General features: G+C 42.1%; 2 protein-coding genes across 3 annotated transcripts in view; both read left to right on the top strand.

The window, feature by feature from the left end:
• The window catches only part of LOC143022175 (uncharacterized), a 52,414-nt gene extending 47,212 nt beyond the window's left edge, over positions 1-5,202 (top strand). For both annotated transcript variants that reach the window (XM_076180276.1, XM_076180278.1), the window contains one exon: positions 1,438-5,202. In XM_076180276.1, the coding sequence (XP_076036391.1) occupies positions 1,438-3,476 (2,039 nt within the window). In that variant the 3' untranslated portion in view covers positions 3,477-5,202. The remainder of the gene's footprint in view (positions 1-1,437) is intronic.
• A 10,643-nt stretch (positions 5,203-15,845) lies between these two features.
• LOC143022264 (uncharacterized) lies at positions 15,846-19,247 on the top strand. Its single transcript, XM_076180405.1, has one exon. It carries the CDS (start codon positions 15,846-15,848, stop codon positions 19,245-19,247), a length of 3,402 nt encoding a protein of 1,133 aa, XP_076036520.1.
• The last annotated feature ends 415 nt before the right edge of the window (positions 19,248-19,662 follow it).

Below are 19,662 nucleotides of genomic sequence, written 5' to 3'. Positions count from 1 at the left end.
AGATGTGGAGGGAGTGAACATGAGGGGACGTCCTAGGATGAGGTGGATGGATGGGGTGAAGGGGGCTTTGGGGAAGAGGGAAATGTCTGTTGAGGAAGGACGGGAGAGGACAGAAGACAGGGTTGAATGGAGAATGGTTGTATATGGATGATGATGTGATGCATGAGGTGGAATGGGCGGGGGGATGGGGGGTGAGGTAGTGTGTGTGAGCAAAATTTGACGCAGCCCGAAGGGATTTCTCCCCATCTCCTTTTATGCAATGGGGGAACGGAGAGGGGGGTCGCCGATTTAATGAAGCGGCCTTGCTGTGGATGTGCTGTGTCTTGTGACACTGCTTCTGACCCAGGGCAGTGGACAAGGTGCAGGGATGACCCGTCATCCAGGAGGTGCTAAGATAAGAGGGAGGGTGGAGGGGTGTGGAGTGTATTCAGGGATGTAATGGGTGGGAATGATTTTATGCCTTTTCCTTTTTGGCTACCTCCCTTGTAAGGGGGAAAAAGCCTTTGTATATGTATGTATGTAAATATATATATTATCAAGAGAAAGGATTTCTTCCCATCTTCTCTTTTTCTGCATGAGAAGACAGAGAAGGTGGGGTGCCAATTAAATGAAGCAGCCTTGCTGTGGATGTGCTGTGTTCTGCTGCATTGTTTCTGACCCAGGGCATTGGGTACAGGGATGACCCAGGATCCATGAGGAGCTAAGATGACAAGGAAGAAAGGGTGGTGGAGGGGAGTGGGTACTTGCCTTTTGACTTGGCTACCTCTCTTGTAAGGGGGGAAAAAGCCCTTGGTATATAGATAGAGTGTATATACATTTACTTGTTTTCTTTTATTATTTTGCATCTAAACTTGTTATAGACCAGAAGGTTTTTATTCAAGATTATTTTCTATTGTAACTGTGATGCATGAAAGGGAGTGGGTGGGAGATTAGGGGTGAGGGAGCATGTGTGAAAAATAAATTGACGCAGCCTGAAGGGATTCCTTCCCTTCTCCATTACTGCATAAGGGGACAGAGAGGGGGTGGGCACCAATTTAATAAAGCAGCCTTGCTGTGGATGTGCTGTGTCTAGTGCCACTGCCTCTGACCCGGGCATTGGGCAAGATGCAGGAATGACCCGTCATCCAGGAGGAGCCAAGAAAAGATGGAGGGAGGGTATTGAATGGGAGTGGAGTATGTGGGGATGGATTTTATGCCTTTGCTTTTTGGCTACCTCCCTTGTAAGGGGAAAGTCTTTGGTATATCTATATAACTAATCCATTGCAAAAGATTAAAAAATTACTAAAAACATTTATGGATTCAGGCTATGTTCTGTCCAGTCCTAACCAGGTATTTGCTTGTACAAATGATAATTGAGAGACAAATAGAGAAATAAACATTGATATATATGTTGTTTGTTTATAGTTTTTATACTCTAATCACTTTTTATCATTTCAGTGATAAAAACGCCTTTAAAATGCCCTGAGTGTCCCATGCAATTTTGCACTGTTCGTTCCCTCTTGTGGCACTTTGGCACACATGGGGCAAGGTCCACAGATGCAAGCCTGGCACCCATACTACTGCAGGATTTAGTTGTACCATGGGATAATCCAACTGTACCAGTCACACCAGCTATTGTTCAAGAAGGAGACAAAGCACTATCAGAGAGAAATAGTTTTTCACCTATTGCATTTCTTGGTGAGCTTACTGTCCCCAAGAAAGATGTAATGCAACTAATAGAACCTCCCAAATTATCAGAACCTATGACAATTGAGTCTGTTAAAATTCCAGAGCCCACAAAAGGAGCTACATTAATGAATAATGAGGAAGGACCAAGCAGCTCCAGCAGTGACGTTATCTTGAAAGTTCCAATTCCTAGACTAAAGCCTAAGGTTTCCATTCAAAATAAATTTATTAACATTTTGCCCAAAGTGAAATCCTCCATTGCGCCTCAAGTCCAAGCACCTCCAACTTTTCAAAGCCCATTAACAGTCCAGTCTCCAAAGATGCTAATGCCTCCAACTTCTTCATGGGAGTCAGATATCAAAGTCAAACCACTCCACATTCCTTCTTCAAAAGTTAATGTTCCTCAGATCAAGATCACAACAAGTAAACCAACTAATCATATACAACTACAGTCACTGACATCTACAACAGCACCTAAAGTTCAACTGCAGCCCATTGCACCTTCAAGCACAAAGTGCACAACCTCTACATCAAATCACATTACACTCATTCCTATGGATAAGTTGAGTTCACTAAGTCATGTAAACACTTCCTCTTCCAAAGTTAGTCCAGTACCTGTAAGAATGGTTGCCCCAACACAAGTACCTTTCAAGGTTAGCCCCAGTAACAGTTCGACAAATGATAAGGATGGACTTGTTATGATCAACCCCAACCTTGCATTGAGAATTGTTTCGTCAATCCCAACATCAACTGAGACCAACATGACAAGCACTACCAGCACAACAATACAGCCAATCTCAAGTCTCCCAGGGCTGTCACAACCTGAAGGTCTTACAATTCTTCCCCAGGTTGAGGGGGGCAATTTTATGTCAAGTTATAAAAAGGATACCACCCCAAAACCTGATATATTAACCATTGTGCCTCAGGTTGATGTGAGCAAGCAGGCTCCACCTATAAAAGAGGAACCCACCACCAAAACTAGTACTTCAGTGATTGGGACAACCACAAAGGTTCCAACATCAGCACCCAACTCTCCTCAGGTTGTTAAATTTGTGTTTTTGCAGCCTAAGGAAATTCGTGTTCCAACTGGTGGAGGGAAAGGAACCAATGTGGTTAAGAATAATTTAGTAGAAGGCAGTCAACTAAAGAAAAGAGCACTAAATACTGTTAGCATCAATAAAGTGGTTGCAAATGGAAAGGAACTATCAGACGAAGATAAAAAGAGTAAAGACACACATAAAATGGGAGCTGGTCTTTCAAGTGATTATGATTTCCTTGGTAATGATGTAGATGATGATGATGATGACGATGATGAAGAAAAGGAAATGGTGATAGATGACGGAGAGCAGAAGGAAGAGGAGGAAGCAATGGATCCCTTGAGTTTATGTGCTGTTACTATGGAAGATGACAATCATGAAAGCACATCCAGCATAAACAGAAATTCAGACACAAATCGTGAAACTGTTGCACCGCAAGGAACGGAGATATTAAGTGTTACTCCACCAAGGATGGACCCAGGAACAGGACAGGGTGATACTGCAGTTCAAAAGCATGTTCTCCCAGTGAAATCAAAGTGCCGACAACTTGACTTGGACCCTGAAAAGTATGAACAGCGGAAGTATGTCTGTCACTATTGCAATAGACGGTTTGGTTGGTCCACAGACCTGAAGAGACATGTGATACTTCATACAGGAGAAAAGCCATTCCAGTGCAAAGTGTGTACATATGCATTTACCCGAAAGTTCCTGTTGCAAAACCACATGCGTAAGATGCATCCAGACCAGTGTAAAATGTCTTATTTGTGGCCGTAAGTGTTACAAAATGCCAAATGGAGACAAAGTCTCAGTAGTGTGACTAGTCATGTCAGCGTGTTGCCCACCGTGCACTGCCTCCTGTGGGTGGCACAGTGCCCCTTTGGGATAAGAAACAAGTTCCAAAGTTGAATTAATGTGTACATAAGAACCCACATTTATGTTTGTATTTGTGATGGGACAGATTTGAAGGACCCTAGATAGTATTAAGGTTGAAGTGTTTTGTTGCACGACCTATTGATTAGGTGAGCAACAGGAATGACCTGAACCCTTAAGGAGGTCCATAGACAATTGAACTGAAAGTGTTCTGTTGTAAATGTGCAAGCTTTGTGTAAGCTTAAAGTCTTGTCATTGTAAAAAAGAAATTTTACAAACCACCCCAAGTGTCATACGCAAGTGTCATGATAAAAGCCAAGTGAGTTCGTAAAGTGCCAGTGTTTGCATGTACTCGTATTGTATGAACTTGCCACATGCCTTCCGTACCTGAGCGTGTTAGGACATTTAAACATCTGTACATGTTACTGATTATGTTTTTCTCTATATTGATTTTACCTAATTAAGACCAGTAACCTAAGGTCTCTAGTCCTTTTAAGTGAGGTAGTTGTGGTGTGCTTGCTGCTGGTCTTGATCATTATTATATTTTACATGCGCTCCTGAATATATATATATATTTTTTTTTCTTAAAGGAAGAATTTAAAGAATGGTTTTTACAAAATGTTTTCTTGATTGTTTTGCAATCACCAGCTGGAGGCCTTTTGAAAATATTATTTGCATTCTTAGAATTATGGGGAAATAGTATACAATATTTAATTTCAATATATTTTTGGTGCCATGATAACTTGCCCAAAATGCAATTAGTCAGTGTTAATTGTTAATCATTTTTATGGAAAATCAGCTTGTAATGTGGATGTTCCTGCCTATGTTAGTATAGCTAGTCCTTTCTAGTAGGAGGGAAATATTCTTTTGAGAGTAAATTAAATTATTTGTTAGGTAAATATGATTTTGTTTAAAAATGTTATATCTAGATTATGTGCAGTGTACAAGACTTATCAGTTTTAGGTATTACCAAACCAAATGTGTATATAAATTTACCCATGTTTCAGGATTCTATACTGGTACTACTTACTAGTTAGTAAAGCTTTGTTTAGCTTTTCTCAAGGCTCTATCCTCATCCCATGAAATATATGAACATTTATCCTCCCTACTTTTCTCATAGAGAGGATGCAACATTTATTCACAGATCAAATTGTTATGTGAGTAATGAGAGGAGACATACATGATAGCTAAGTTAGAAGATTCCATTGTATATGTTGAATACAGTATTCATCTGACAATTTCAATATCTTTTGAAGAAATGGAAGATGAAACAGAAAATCTAGGGAGGAATTTATGTATGATGGAAGATATGAGGATGGTTAAAGTAGTTTTCTATTTTGTTGCTTCTTTCACTTTTTGTAGTCCAAAGTTTGTCTTAGTATTTCTGGCAAGATAGGGGAAGGTGATGGATAATTTTATTTTATTTATTATTATTATTATTCTTTTTTTTTTCAGATTTACAGCTTTGTTCACCAACTGTAGTCAAATGTTTGTCTTGGCATTTGTTGCTGTCATTCATCCTTCTAGTTGCTTTTATAATGAAACTGAAGCCTCCAAGCCAAAGATTTTTTCATGTAAAGAAGTTATTGGTACAATACATTTTTAGACAAATTAAAGCTATATGAGTAATCTTTGTTAGAGTCTTTGTGATCAAGTATTCTCTCTTACATTATTGTGTTGAATTTGTGTGTGAAAGTATGAATATTCATACATATATATCAAGGGAATCTAATGTACAGTAAACCCTTGCAAAATCCGCATAATTGGGGTCAAGCTGTGCTAGTTTTTTCCAAAGTCCCTTATGACATTTCAGATTTAGCCAGAAAAGGTTCTTACAAATATATGACAATTAATTACAAAGATATTTATTTCTAAACTACAGAACAGGTACAGGTATGTATGTAAAATGGCTCACATGTTTGCATGCATGAAAACCTTGTGTTTTGATTCACCATGGTCATGGATTGATCTAGTGCTTTACTTATGATTGACAACTTTTAATCTGGCATATGAGAGCTATACATATATATATATTATATATATATATATATACAGGTATACTTCACCCTACAGGTAATTGGTTCAAAAGTGATGTTGATGTTGCTCTCTGGGGCTGGTGTAGGAGGGGGAGGAGGAGGAGGAGGATGTTACATTGGAGATGTTGGTGGCTGAGGAGTGTCATTAGATGATTCATGTTGTGCTTGGGTTTTCTGCAGAAAACCATTGAGAGTACCTTGGATACTGTCTTCAAGGATTATGTTATAAGGAGCAAAATATTGGTGACATGCCTCCATAATCTGAAAAATTTTGAACATTAGAATCAATATCCTCAAATAAAGTTAGACATTTATCCAAATATGCAAACACCTTTTGCATTTTTATGATAGTAAAGCAACAAGGCTAAGGTTCTGGTTTTTCTTCTTTCAATTGCTGATTGTAAAGCTCCATTAACTCTTCCTTTGTCAAAGGCTGCTTATGTTTCTCAAATGAGTCGGTGATATCTTCCAATTCCATTTGTAGTTCATAACACAAAGCCGTACACATACTATTTTTTTTTTTCTTTTCTTTCCCTTAAAAGGGAGGTAGCCAAAGTCAAAGGCAATTCACTCCCACCAATTTCATCCCCACCTCCCATTCACCACCCCTCCCTCCCCTTTTCTTAGCCCCTCCTGGATGACAGGTCATCCCTTCATCTTGTCCACTGCCCTGGGTTCAGAAGCAATGCTGTAAGACACAGCACATCCACAGTAAGGCCGCTTCATGTAATCAATGACCCCTCTCTCTCTCTGTCTGTCTGTCTGTCTGTCCCTTTGTACAGAAAAAGAGATGAGGAGAAATCCCTTTGGGCTGCATCAAAATATTCGCCCATACTCCATCCCCCACCCACTCCCTTCCATGCATCACAGCATCATACATACACTAAAGTGGAATAGAAGAAAAACAAGAGGACACAAAAAGAAACTTAAAAGGATAGTTACAGAAGAGATCTGAAAAAGAATAGCTTCCCACACAGAGTGATAGATATCTGGAACAAACTGAATGAAGAAACAGAGTGCAAAAAACTATACAAGAATTTAACCCCTTCCATACGGGGCCGCACACGTAGGCGTCATGGGGAGCGAGTGTATTCGCGAGGCTGCCATATCGGCGTCTTGATTATATTTATTGTAGTCGCCCCTCCATAATGACATTCTTTCTAATTCTGTTGTAATCGCATTTTCTATGGTTATCAAAATTCACGGGTGAAGAGAGAACGATCGATATAAGCGGTGACTATATTTTATGATGCGAGTATTATTACGACACGTCGTACGGCTGGCATTGGTTGCTGCCACCGAGATCTAAGTCCATGACGCCTACGTGTGCGGCACCGTATGGAAGGGGTTAAGATCAAACTGGATGCTGAAAGATACAAAAGCAGGTCACTACGAGCATAGCTCTCTTCACGTAAAATACAACTAGGTAAAACTAAGTAAATACACAACCATTCTCCACACACCCCTATCTTTTGTCATCTCCCTTCCTCAATAGACATTCCCCTCTTTTCTAATGCCCCTTTTACCCCATTCATCCATCTCCTCCCTGGTCGCCCCCTCATATACACTCCCTCCACCTCAGCCTTCCATACCTCTTTTACTAATCTTTCTTCACTCATTCTTTCCATGTTTCCAAACCAATACTCTTTCATCAACCCTATCTCCCAGTTCCCTTTCCAATCCCACTCTCCTCCTCACCTCATTTCTCACTCTATCCAGCCTAGTCCCTACCATACTTCTCAAGCATTTCATCTCAAACACATTTAAACTTTTCCTCTCTTATGTTCCATGCTACCCCATACAGTGCTGTTGGCAGAATCACCCCTTCATATAATCTCGTCTTAGCATCCTTTCCCAAATGTCTATTTCTAATTATACTTTTTAATCCCCCAAGGCTTCTCTCAATTTACATTCTACCTCCACTCTTCCCTTTCCTGCCACATTTGCCCTCAAGTATAAAAAATTATCCACTTCTTCCAGCCTCTCTCCTTTAATACTCACTTCCAATTTGCTGCCTTCCTCTCCCCTTGTACATTTCATCACCTTTTACCCAGATTTATATTAACTTCCTTCTTTTGCACATCACCCCAAATTCCATCACTAGTTTCTTTAATCCCTCCTCTGATCCAGTCATAAGTGCAATATCGTCAGCAAACAACTAGCTTATCTCCCATCTCACTCCATTTTCTTTAACCATCTGCAATCCCTTGCCCAGTACCCTCGCATTTACCTCTCGCACTGCCCCATTTATGTATTATTTGAACAATGATGGTGACATGACACAGCCCTAGCAAAGTCGCACCTTTACCTCATATCACTCACTCTTGGCAATCTTCTGCAATCCCTTGTCCATTACCCTTGCATTTACCTCTCGCACTGCCCCATTCATGCATAATTTGAACAGTAATGGCGACATGACACACCCCTTGCAAAGTCCCACCATTACCCCAAACCACTCAATCTTTGCTCTCTCCATTTCTAATTCTAACACAGGCTCTACTACTCTTGTAAAAACTCTTGACTGCTCTTGGCAGCTTTCCTCCTGACCCATATATCTACAATACCTCCCACAGTGCCTTCCTATCTACCCTGTCATAAGCCTTTTCCAAATCATTAAAGGCCCAAAAACACATCCTTGCCTTTTCCTAAAGCTTTCTCACATATGTCATACTACAAAAATCTGATCTATGCAACCCCTACCTCTCCTAAACCCCATAAGCCTTCCCAACTACACTCAACAACTGGTCCCTCTGAAACTACTACACTCACACTTGTCCCCTTTTTCCCTTGTAAAGCAGAACTATACAGGCACTCCTTCAGTCCTCTGACACTCTACCCTTTTTTAGACAAACATTAAACAACCATATCACTAAGTCCACCATAACTACCTCCCCTTTTTAGACACTCCACATGGCACTCATATAAACTAGGTCCCTTACCTGCTCTGATCACTTTGATAACTGCTTTCACCTCATCTTTTCTTATTCATTACTGTCATTTTCTCATTCCCACTACAGCTACCTTTCCTCTGTATCTTCATGCATAGCAACTTCCTCTTACTGCTATCTCTTCCATTATCATTTCTCCATCTGTACCTTTTACCTTCTCTACTTGATTCACCCTCCCTTCCTCTCTTAACTTCCTTCCAAAACATCTTTTTATCACTTTCAGATTTTTCTGTCATATTCTTACCCCATTTCACATCTTTTCTTTTTGTCTCCATTATCTTATGCTTTACTTCTCTTTCCTTTGTACCTCTCATATGATTCTCACGTCCTATTTTTCAACCAATATGTGAATGCTCGTTTCTTCTCTTCTACCTTCTGTGCTTCATCAGCCGACCACTTAACTATCCTTCCTTCCATTTCCTCCTGTCCTTGTTCCACACACCATCTTAGCATGCCTTGTGACTCCTTGAAACATCCCCATTCCTCCTCCTCTCCTTGCTCTATTCTTCACTCTCTCCTGTCCTTTTCCTCTTTCTCCATCTATCCTCCACTCTCAACTTACTTTCCACCAAAAGATTGTTTTATATTACCCCACTCTCTCCCTGTAGAGCATGTGCATCCAAAAATCTTCTTACTCTTCACCTGGTTACCACTATATAGCCCATTAAAGCCCTATCTACTACCCTTCCATCCACCACCCTCTCCCATGTGTTATGCTTGACTTTCTTCCTAAACACTATGTTTGCTATCATCAATTCTTTTTCTAAACACATCACCATCAACTCTCTAATTAGATTTTTCCCTGGAACTCCATACTTTCCAACCACTCTGTCTATTCATTTGTCTCCTACCCTAGCAATGATATCTAATATCACTAGTGCAGTGTTTCTTAACCTGGGTTCGATCGAACCCCAGGGGTTCGGTGAGTCAGTTTCCGGGGTTCAGTGGTTTGGTTCACCCTTGGGTTCACCCCACTCGTATGATTCATAGGATGGTTGACATAAAAATGAAGAAAAGGAATATACTTTGTTGCAAAAATGATAGAGTGGCACTTGCCAAGATGAAGCCGCACATTTCTGAAATTGTCACTGAGAGGCAACAGCAAAAGTCACATTGATTGCAGTAAATATTCATTATGTTTTTGTTTTATGTGAAATTCATGTTTTGTTGGTTTTGTTGTTTGAACACAGTTATTTTGTGTGCAAATGATCCATGGTACAGTTTGTGCACTAATACAGTATATAGTTCCTATGTTTTGAATTTGAAGAAAAAAAAAAAATCCTTTTTCCAACTACGAAGGGTTTGATGAATGCATGAATGAAACTTCTGGGGTTCAGTACCTCCAACAAGGTTAAGAACCACTGCACTAGTGACATTTCTCCCTAAACCCTCTGTGCACTCATTTAAATCTATCCAAAAAGCCTCCCTTTCCTCTACACTCATCTTACTACCAGGCCCATATGCACTTACAGACCCACATCTCCCCCAGGTTCACCTTCATCCACATTAACCTTGAAGAAACCTTCCACTCCACTACACACTTACCTATATCTTCACTTACTAGTATAGCCACTCATTCTCTCCCTCATCCTCTCTGCACTCCTGACACCCTCCCAGCGACACTACTAAACTCAAATTTAGTCCTCCCTTTTAACTTAATTTCACTCAGTGACGACACATCCATCTTTCTTCTTACAAACACACTGCCTACCCCTTCCCTTTTACTCTCATCTGTACCACATCCATGCTCATTAAATGACACAAATCTTAGGGGTCTGGTTGGAAGACTCCTCACAGACCCTCTTGTGCCTTTGCTTTTTTAGGAATTCCCCTTTGGGGCTACAGAGAGTAGAATGCCTAGTCCTATCCCCATCCCGTTTTTTGTTGCCTTTTTACTCAAAGTAAATTGTAAGATTACTCAAAGTCTATTATTATTATTATTATATACCAAGGCTTCTTCCCCCTTCCAAGGGAGGTAGCCAAAAAGGGGAAGGCATAAAAACACTCCCACCCATTTCATCCCTAAATACACTCCACACCCCTCCCACCCTTCCTCTCATCTGAGCACCTCCTGGATGACGGGTCATCCCTGCACCCTGCCCACCGCCCTGGGTCAGAAGCAGTGTCGCAAGACACAGTACATCCACAGCAAGGCAGCTTCATTTAATCGGCGACCCCCCCTCTCCGTCCCCCTTTGCATATAAGGCGAGGACGGGGAGAAATCCCTTCGGGCTGCGTCAAAATTTACTCACACATACTACCCCATTCCTCCTCATGCAGTCACAACATCATCCATATACAACCATTCTCCACTCACCTCTGTCTTCCGTCCTCTCCCTTCCTTCCTCAACAGACATTCCCCTCTTCCCCAAAGCCCCCTTCACCCCATCCATCCACCTCATCCTAGGACGTCCCCTCATGTTCACTCCCTCCACATCTGCCTTCCATACCTCTTTTACTAGTCTTTCTTCACTCATTCTTTCCATGTGTCCAAACCATCCTAATATTCTTTCATCAACCCTATCTCCCAAATCCTTTTTCACCCCTGTTCTCCTCCTCACCTCCTCATTTCTCACTCTATCCAGCCTAGTAACCCCCACCATACTTCTCAGACACCTCATCTCAAACACATTCAAACTCCTTCTCTCTTCTTCCCTTATGTTCCACGTTTCTGCTCCATACAGTGCTGTTGGCACAATCACTCCTTCATACAGTCTCCTCTTCGCATCCATTCCCAAATGTCTATTCCTCATTACACTCTTTAAACCACCAAGGCATTTACTCGCTTCTCTCAATCTACATTCTACCTCCACCTTCACTCCACCTTTTCCTGCTACACTTGCACCCAAGTATCTAAAACTATCCACTTCCTCCAGTCGCTCTCCCTTAATGTTCACTTCCAGTCTACTGCCACTTTCACCCCTTGTACATCTCATCACCTTACTTTTACCCACATTTATCTTTAGCTTTCTTCTATCACATACTCTCCCAAACTCTGCCACCAGCTTCCTCAATCCCTCCTCTGACCCTGCCACAAGCGCAGTGTCGTCCGCAAACAACAGCTGGCTCACCTCCCACTTTTCTCCATTTTCTTTAACCATCTCCAATCCCTGACTCACTACCCTAGCATTCACCTCTCGCACCACCCCATCCATGTATAAGTTGAACAGCCAGGGCGACATAACGCATCCTTGACGAAGTCCCACCTTTACTTCAAACCACTCACTCTCTCCATTTCTAATCCTAACACATGCTCTACTACTCTCATAAAAACTCTTGACAGCTCCCAAAAGCTTTCCTCCTATCCCATAAATCTGCATAACCTCCCACAGTGCCTTTCTGTCTATCCTATCATAAGCCTTTTCCAGATCCATAAAAGCCCAAAAAACATCCTTCCCCTTTCCTATAGCTTTCTCACATATCTGTCTTACCACAAAGATCTGATCTACACAACCTCTACCCGTCCTAAATCCACACTGTTCCTCACCAATTACTCCCTCTGTTCCTCTCCTAATCCTCTCAATTAAGATCCTCCCATAAGCCTTCCCTACTACACTCAACAGGCTAATCCCTCTGAAATTACTACATTCACACTTGTCCCCTTTTCCCTTGTAAAGAGGAACTATACAGGCACTTCTCCAGTCCTCCGGTACTCTACCCTCTCTCCAGCAAACATTAAATAACCTCACCAACCAGTCCACCATCACTGAACCTCCCTTTTTCAGACATTCTGCATGGCATCCATCCAGACCAGGTGCCTTACCTGCTTTCATCATCTTTACAACTGCCTTCACCTCATCCTTCCTTATTTCTCCTCCATTCTCCTCACTCATCACTCTCATTTTCTTCGCATTTCCCACTGCAGATATCTTTCCTTCCCTATCCTTCACATTCAGCAACTCCCTAAAATATTCTGCCCATCTTCCCCTCACTGCCATCTCTTCCATTATCATCTCTCCATCTGTACCTTTTACCTTTTCTTCCCTACTTGATTCGCCTCCTCTTCCTCTCTTAATTTCTTTCCAAAGCATCTTTTTATTACTTTCAAAATTTTCTGTCATACTCCTACCCCATTTCACATCTGCTCTCCTCTTTGCCTCCTTTACCTTTTGCTTTACTTCTCTTTTCTTTTCTTTGTACGTCTCATATGACTCCCCTGTCCTCTTTTGCAACCAATCTGTGAATGCTCGCTTCTTCTCTTCTACAACCTTCTTTGTTTCCTCATCCCACCATTCACTACCCTTTCTTCTATTTCCCCCTGTCCTTCTTGTTCCACACACCATCCTTGCACACTTTAAGACTCCCTCCTTGAACCATCCCCATTCCTCCTCCACACCCATCTCTGCTCCATCCTTTACTCCCTCCCACTCCTCCTTCAGCTTCTTTTCGTACTCCTTCTCCTTTTCCTTTTCATTCAAGGAGTTCATTCTCAACTTACCTTCCACCCAAAAATGATCTGATATTCCCCCACCCTCTCCCCTTAGCACATGTACATCCTTAACCCCTTCCATACGGTGCCGCACACGTAGGCGTCATGGGGAGCGAGTGTATTCGCGAGGCTGCCATATCGGTGTCTTGATTATATTTATTGTAGTCGCCCCTCCATAATGACATTCTTTCTAATTCTTTTGTAATCGCATTTTCTATGATTATCAAAATTCACGGGTGAAGAGAGAACGATCGATATAAGCGGTGACTATATTTTATGATGCGAGTATTATTACGACACGTCGTACGGCTGGCATTGGCTGCTGCCACCGAGATCTAAGTCCATGACGCCTACGTGTGCGGCACCGTATGGAAGGGGTTAACTCTTCCTATCATAATCCTATTTACCACTACATAATCCATTAGCGCTCTATCTACCACCCTTCCCTCCACCACCCTCTCCCATGTGTACTTATGCTTGACTTTCTTCCGAAACACTGTATTTGCTATCATCAACTCTCTTTCTAGACACATTTCCACCATCAACTCTCCACTACGATTCTTTCCTAACTCCACACTTCCCAACCACTCCATCGATTGGACCATTTCCCACCCTAGCATTAAGGTCTCCCAGTACTATTACATTGACATTTCTTCCTAAACCCTCTATGCACTCATTTAAATCTATCCAAAAGGCCTCCCTTTCTTCCATGCTCTTCTCACTGCCAGGCCCATATGCACTTACAAAGACCCACATCTCCTTTCCCAGTTTCACCTTCATCCACATTATCCTTGAGGAAACCTCCTTCCACTCCACTATCTGTTTGCCTATCTCCTCACTTACTAGAATAGCCACCCCTTCCCTCCCTCGCCCTCTCTTCACTCCTGATAACCTCCCACTTACACTCCCAAACTTACACTCACCCTTCCCTTTCAACTTAGTTTCACTCAAAGCCAACACATCCATCTTTCTTCTCACAAACATACTACCTATCTCTTCTCTTTTACTCTCATCTGTACCACATCCACGCACATTAAAAGACCCAAACCTTAGGGTGCTGGCCCGAGGCCTTCCAGCAACCCTTATGCCTTTCCTTTTCTTTTTAGGAATCTGCCCCTTGGGGCTACAGGGAGAAGGATGCCTAGTCCCTCTCCCCGTCCCTTTCTTCTCGCCTCTTACGATCCAAGTGGGAAACTTGGTGGCAGTATTCTTTTCCCCCACCACAGGGAATTCCCCCATCACAGAAAGAGAATACTCAGAGAAATGGTACAGGACAGCAACAAGGGGTTGGGGGACAGCATAACGGAGGGACAGTCGTAGTATAAAAGTGTCATCATTTCTCTATGAACAGAATTTCTTCTATCATAGACAAAATGATGTGTGGCTCTGGTCCGTAGGGGCGCCCCATATAGACCCTAAAGTATCGACTGCATGCTACTTTGCCACAACAACAAGCAGCCAATACCCCAAAGTCACCTAGCATTTATTGTAACTAAATAAAATCCCTTGAAATCATGAACAAATTGTGGGCACAGTTTCTTCTATATGCCATTCATAGCCACACTTTGAACCACATTCCATGCAGCAACTATGTTCAGTACGGCTTTATTAATGTTGAAACTGACTTACGCTATAGCTCAAAATTATATTTTTTAATGTAATATTTTTCAAAACTGTCATATGTACAAAAACAACTTAATCCAAAACAGCATAAGCTGAGGTGTAACTATATATATATATATGTATTTACATTGTAAGGGGGAAAAAGCCTTGGTGTATGTATGTATGTATTTACCTAGTTGCGTTATATGGGAAGGGAGCTATGCTCGTAGTGTGTCTTTGTATCTTTCCGCATCAAGTTTGTTCTTAAATTCTTGTATAGTTTTTGCACACATTGTTGCCTCATCCAATTTGTTCCAAATATCCACCACTCTGTGTGGGAAACTATTCTTTTTCAGATTCTTCTATAACTATCTTTTTTGAGTTTCTTTTCATGCCCTCTTGTTTTTCTCTTATCCCACTTTAATAAATCATCTCTGTCAAGGACTTCCATCCCTTTCATAATTCTGTAAATGGTCAGTAGATCTCCTCTTTCTCTTTCTTGTTCCATGGTTGGTAGTTCCAGTTTGGACAATCTTTGTTCGTATGTCAATTTAGAGAGAGTTGGTGCCATCCTTGTCGTTGCACTTTGAATTCTTTTTAATTTCTTTATATTCCTTTTAGTACTGGATGTCCATAGTGTTTGCAGTGTACTCCAATCTTGGTCTTATCAGTGTGACTAATATTTTTTTTACAATTTCTTCATCCAAGTAGTCAAAGGCCACTTTCATTGATCTTAGTAAATTTAAGGTTTCTCCAACTATTTTGTTGATATGCTTGTCTGGGGATATGTCTTTGTGATAATTACTCCAAGGTTCCTTTCTGAGTTAACTTTTTTAACTTTGGACCAATTTTATATTGCCCTGATATTCTATTTTTGCTTATTCCAAACTCCATTATACTACATTTCTTGATGTTGAAGTTCACTTCCCACTTTTGACTCCATTCCCAGACTTTATCCAGGTCTTTCTGTAGTGATTCACAGCCTTCCTCTGTACTTTCTTTAGTAGTTCTGCAAAGAAGTTCATATAACATTCCAGATCTTCATCCATGTCATTTATATATATATATAAACAAAGTCACGCCAACGGCCTTTTCAGTCTAACTACTGTCTCTCTAACACCCTCCTTATTTCCTTTCTCTTCCTTTCCTTTTAATCCTACCTAGAAAGTCCAGTGGCGATGGGACAAGGGTGGTGGGAGTAGGCTTGGTGTAGCTGGAAGCTCTTAGCCCGGACCTGCACACTGGCGGCAGGCGTGTGATGGCCGCTTCTCCTGTGACTGTGACCACACAGGGACTCGGTCCTGCACCTGTGACTGAGCAGGCCTATTCAGGAGTACCGCTACTCACCCCAACTGGGGAAGGCCCTATAAAAGGTGGACTAAACATCGGTGGTCACACCATCTCTGTCATTGGGCAGCTGCACCCAATGACACACCGTATATGCAGCCGTGAAAGAAGGAATAATTACAGTAAATCGTACCTCAAAGTAGGTGCATGGAATGTGTGCACCCTTATGGATACCAGAGACACAGACCGCCCTGAAAGACGAACTGCCTTAGTCTCAAGAGAACTCGCCAGTTTCAACGTTGATGTGGCTGCTCTCAGCGAGACTAGACTACCTGGCGAAGGACAAATCACAGAAGTTGGGTCAGGGTATACTTTCTTTTGGAAAGGGAAAAACCCGGAAGACCACCACTCCCAGGGTGTTGGCTTTGCAGTTAAGACCCAATTAGTAAAAGCCCATAACCTGACACCACATGCGATTAATGAAAGAATTACCTCACTAAGACTACCACTCCCGAAAAACCAGTTCATCACGCTAGTATCAGTGTACGCTCCAACACTAGATGCGGAAGAGCATGTTAAAGGTGCCTTCTACCAACAGCTTGACACTGTCATATCCCAAATTCCAGCTCGGGACCGTCTCCTTCTCTTAGGGGATTTTAACGCCAGAGTGGGGCGAGATCATGAACTCTGGCATAACATAATCGGTAGGCAAGGCGTGGGTAACTGCAATGATAATGGCCTCCTCCTCCTTGGCCTCTGTGCTGAGCAGGAACTGTTCATCACAAACACGCAGTTCAGACTCCCGAATCGATCTAAGACCACCTGGAAACATCCTAGATCAAAACACTGGCATATCTTAGATTATGCCATTGTCAGACAACAACACAAAAATGAGGTTTTGATCACAAGAAGCATGCCTGGAGCCGATGACTGTTGGACAGACCACCGGCTGCTTATCACAAAATTAAAACTAACCATCAGAAGAAAGCCACGTAATATCCAACAAAATGAAGCCAGAGGAAGATATGACACTGATAAATTAAAAGACCCTGATACATCCCGAGCTTTCCAAGCAGCAATCCAGCAGAATCTATCAGCCAGAGAACCTTCAATAGACGCTGAATGGAATAACATACGAGATGCCATCAATGAAGCTGCAAGAACCGTAATCGGCTACCAGAGCAAACATCATCAGGATTGGTTCGACGACAACGACGAAAATATTAAGTCCCTCATTAACGCCAAACAGAGAGCCCGAATAGCCCTCGACCAAGACCCTAATTCCCAACCAAAGAAGGCTAAATATGCACAAGCAAAATCACAGTGTCAAGCTAGGCTTCGAGAAATACAAAATGAATGGTGGCAGCAAATGGCGCAAGACCTACAAGGTTATGCTGACAGCAGGGACCTTAAAATCTTCTTTGCAGGCACAAAGAAAATTTTCGGACCAAAGCACACTGCTGCAGGAACACTTTTCGCAGCTGACAATACCATCCTCACGGAAGACCATGAGATCCAGAACCGTTGGATAGAACATTTCAACACTCTCTTGAACAGGAACTCAGCAGCCCAACAAGACTTCCTCCGAAATGTGCCACAACATCCACCCCAACTATGGATGTCCCTACCACCAACATTACAAGAATTAGATGTAGCACTAAAGCAAATGCGTCAAGGGAAGGCTGCGGGACTGGACAACATTCCCACTGAACTTCTGACACATGGAGGTTTAGTCCTGAAGATGCGTCTGCACTCCCTCATACTAAAAGCATGGGAAGAAAAGCAGGCCCCCAGTGATTGGAAAGACGCACTCCTTATCACCATCTTCAAAAAAGGAGATAGAAGAGAATGTGGGAATTATAGAGGGATATCCTTGCTATCAATTGCAGGGAAGGTTTTGGCAAGGATCCTACTAAATAGATTACAAAACGTAGCAGAAGTTATCCTGCCAGAATCCCAGTGTGGTTTCCGCCCATCTAGAGGAACCATAGACATGATTTTCTGTGCTCGCCAACTACAGGAAAAATCAAAAGAACAGCAAAAACCCATTTTTCTAATTTTCTATGACCTCGAAAAAGCATTCGACAGCGTACCAAGAACAGCCATGTGGTCTGTCCTCAATCGCTTCGGAATCCCTGAGCCTTTTGTTGACATGATCAAAGCCCTACATGATGGGATGACAGCTAAAGTAATCCACCAGAGCAACCTGTCAGCCCCCTTCCCAATCACATGTGGACTAAAACAAGGATGTGTACTGGCACCGACCCTTTTCTCTTTATATTTAGCTGCCATGCTATATGAAGTACCCCACAACAACCCAGGGGTTGAAATAAAATACAGATTAGATGGAGGAATTTTTAAACTGGGCAGACTCAAATCACGGCACAACACTAACACCATCAATGTGACGGAACTACAGTATGCGGATGACAACGCTGCTGTAGCCCACACCCATGCAGAACTCCAACAATCAGTGGATAATTTCCATGCTGCCTACACATGTTTTGGCCTGACAGTTAACAAGGCCAAAACTAAGATATTGGCCCAACCAAGACCAGGGGAAAATCCACCAGCAACTAACATCACCATGGATGGAACCACCATTGAATGCGTCGAACATTTCCCATACCTGGGAAGTATCCTTTCCACCCAGAGCACATCCTCCAAAGAGATTGAAAACAGGTTACAAGCTGGCCACACTGCATATGGGAGACTATCCACCAGGGTGTTCAAGAACAAAGGCCTAACCACCCATACAAAAGTGATGGTGTATAACGCCGTCATAGTATCTACCCTGTTATATGCATGCGAGACTTGGACCCTTTATAGTAGGGACCTCAAAAAACTAGAACAATTCCACCAGAAAAAACTGAGAGCAATAATGAAAATCAAATGGAACAACTATGTGTCCAATACAGCAGTCCTTGAAAGAGCCAAAGTCACTAGCATCGAGGCCATGATCATGAAACACCGCTTAAGATGGTCTGGCCATGTGGTGCGTATGGAGGACACAAGACTACCAAAGAAAACTCTCTTCGGTGAGTTAAATACAGGTGATCGCCTTCGAGGCCGCCCTATGCTCCGATTTAAAGATCAACTCAAGAAATCCCTCAAGGAAGCTAACATAGACCCAAACACCTTCGAAGCTTCAGTGTATGATAGGAATGGGTGGAGAAACAAAATTAAAGTGGGCACGGAACTCTTCGAAGAGAATAGAAGAGCCAACCTGGTAGTTAAACGACAGCAACGGGTAGAAAGAACAAAACAACCACAACCACCTCTCACGATTCAGTGCAATCAATGCCCTCGGTTGTTCAGGGCACAAATTGGCCTTACGAGCCATAAGAAGGCTCACCACCCTAATAATACTTAACCTCTTATAACCCCCCTCCTCTATTCAACCCTCTATTGGGACTGGAAACTATGATACTCGGATACGAGTACATGCCGACGAAAAACGAAATATATATATGTATGTATGTATATGGCAAACATTATTGGAGCCAGTACAGAACCTTGTGGGAATCCACTTATCATTTCTTCCCAGGTCGAGTTCTTGTCTCTAAGTACCACCCTCATTTTTCTCCCGTTCAAGAAATCTTCCATCCAATTCAATAACTTTCCTTGTACATCACCTATTTTTTTTTTTTTTTTCAATTTTTATTAGTACCTTTTTGTAGATCTAGGAAAGCACAATCTGCCCTCTATCCCTTTCTTGCATTATTTCTATTAGTCTTAAGTAAAAGCAAATCTAGTGGCACATGATATTCCTTGTCTAAATCCAAATT

Source organism: Oratosquilla oratoria, chromosome 44 (assembly GCF_046742065.1).
Source record: "Oratosquilla oratoria isolate Oo_2021 chromosome 44, ASM4674206v1, whole genome shotgun sequence".
NCBI classification, from domain to species: domain Eukaryota; kingdom Metazoa; phylum Arthropoda; class Malacostraca; order Stomatopoda; family Squillidae; genus Oratosquilla; species Oratosquilla oratoria.
Note: the sequence above shows the minus strand (reverse complement) of the source record. Positions and strands in the feature narration are given on the sequence as shown.

What these genes read in the sequence shown, in the direction of transcription:
- LOC143022264 (XM_076180405.1), top strand. Translation starts at nt 15,846, where the DNA reads ATGGCCGCTTCTCCTGTGACTGTGACCACACAGGGACTCGGTCCTGCA.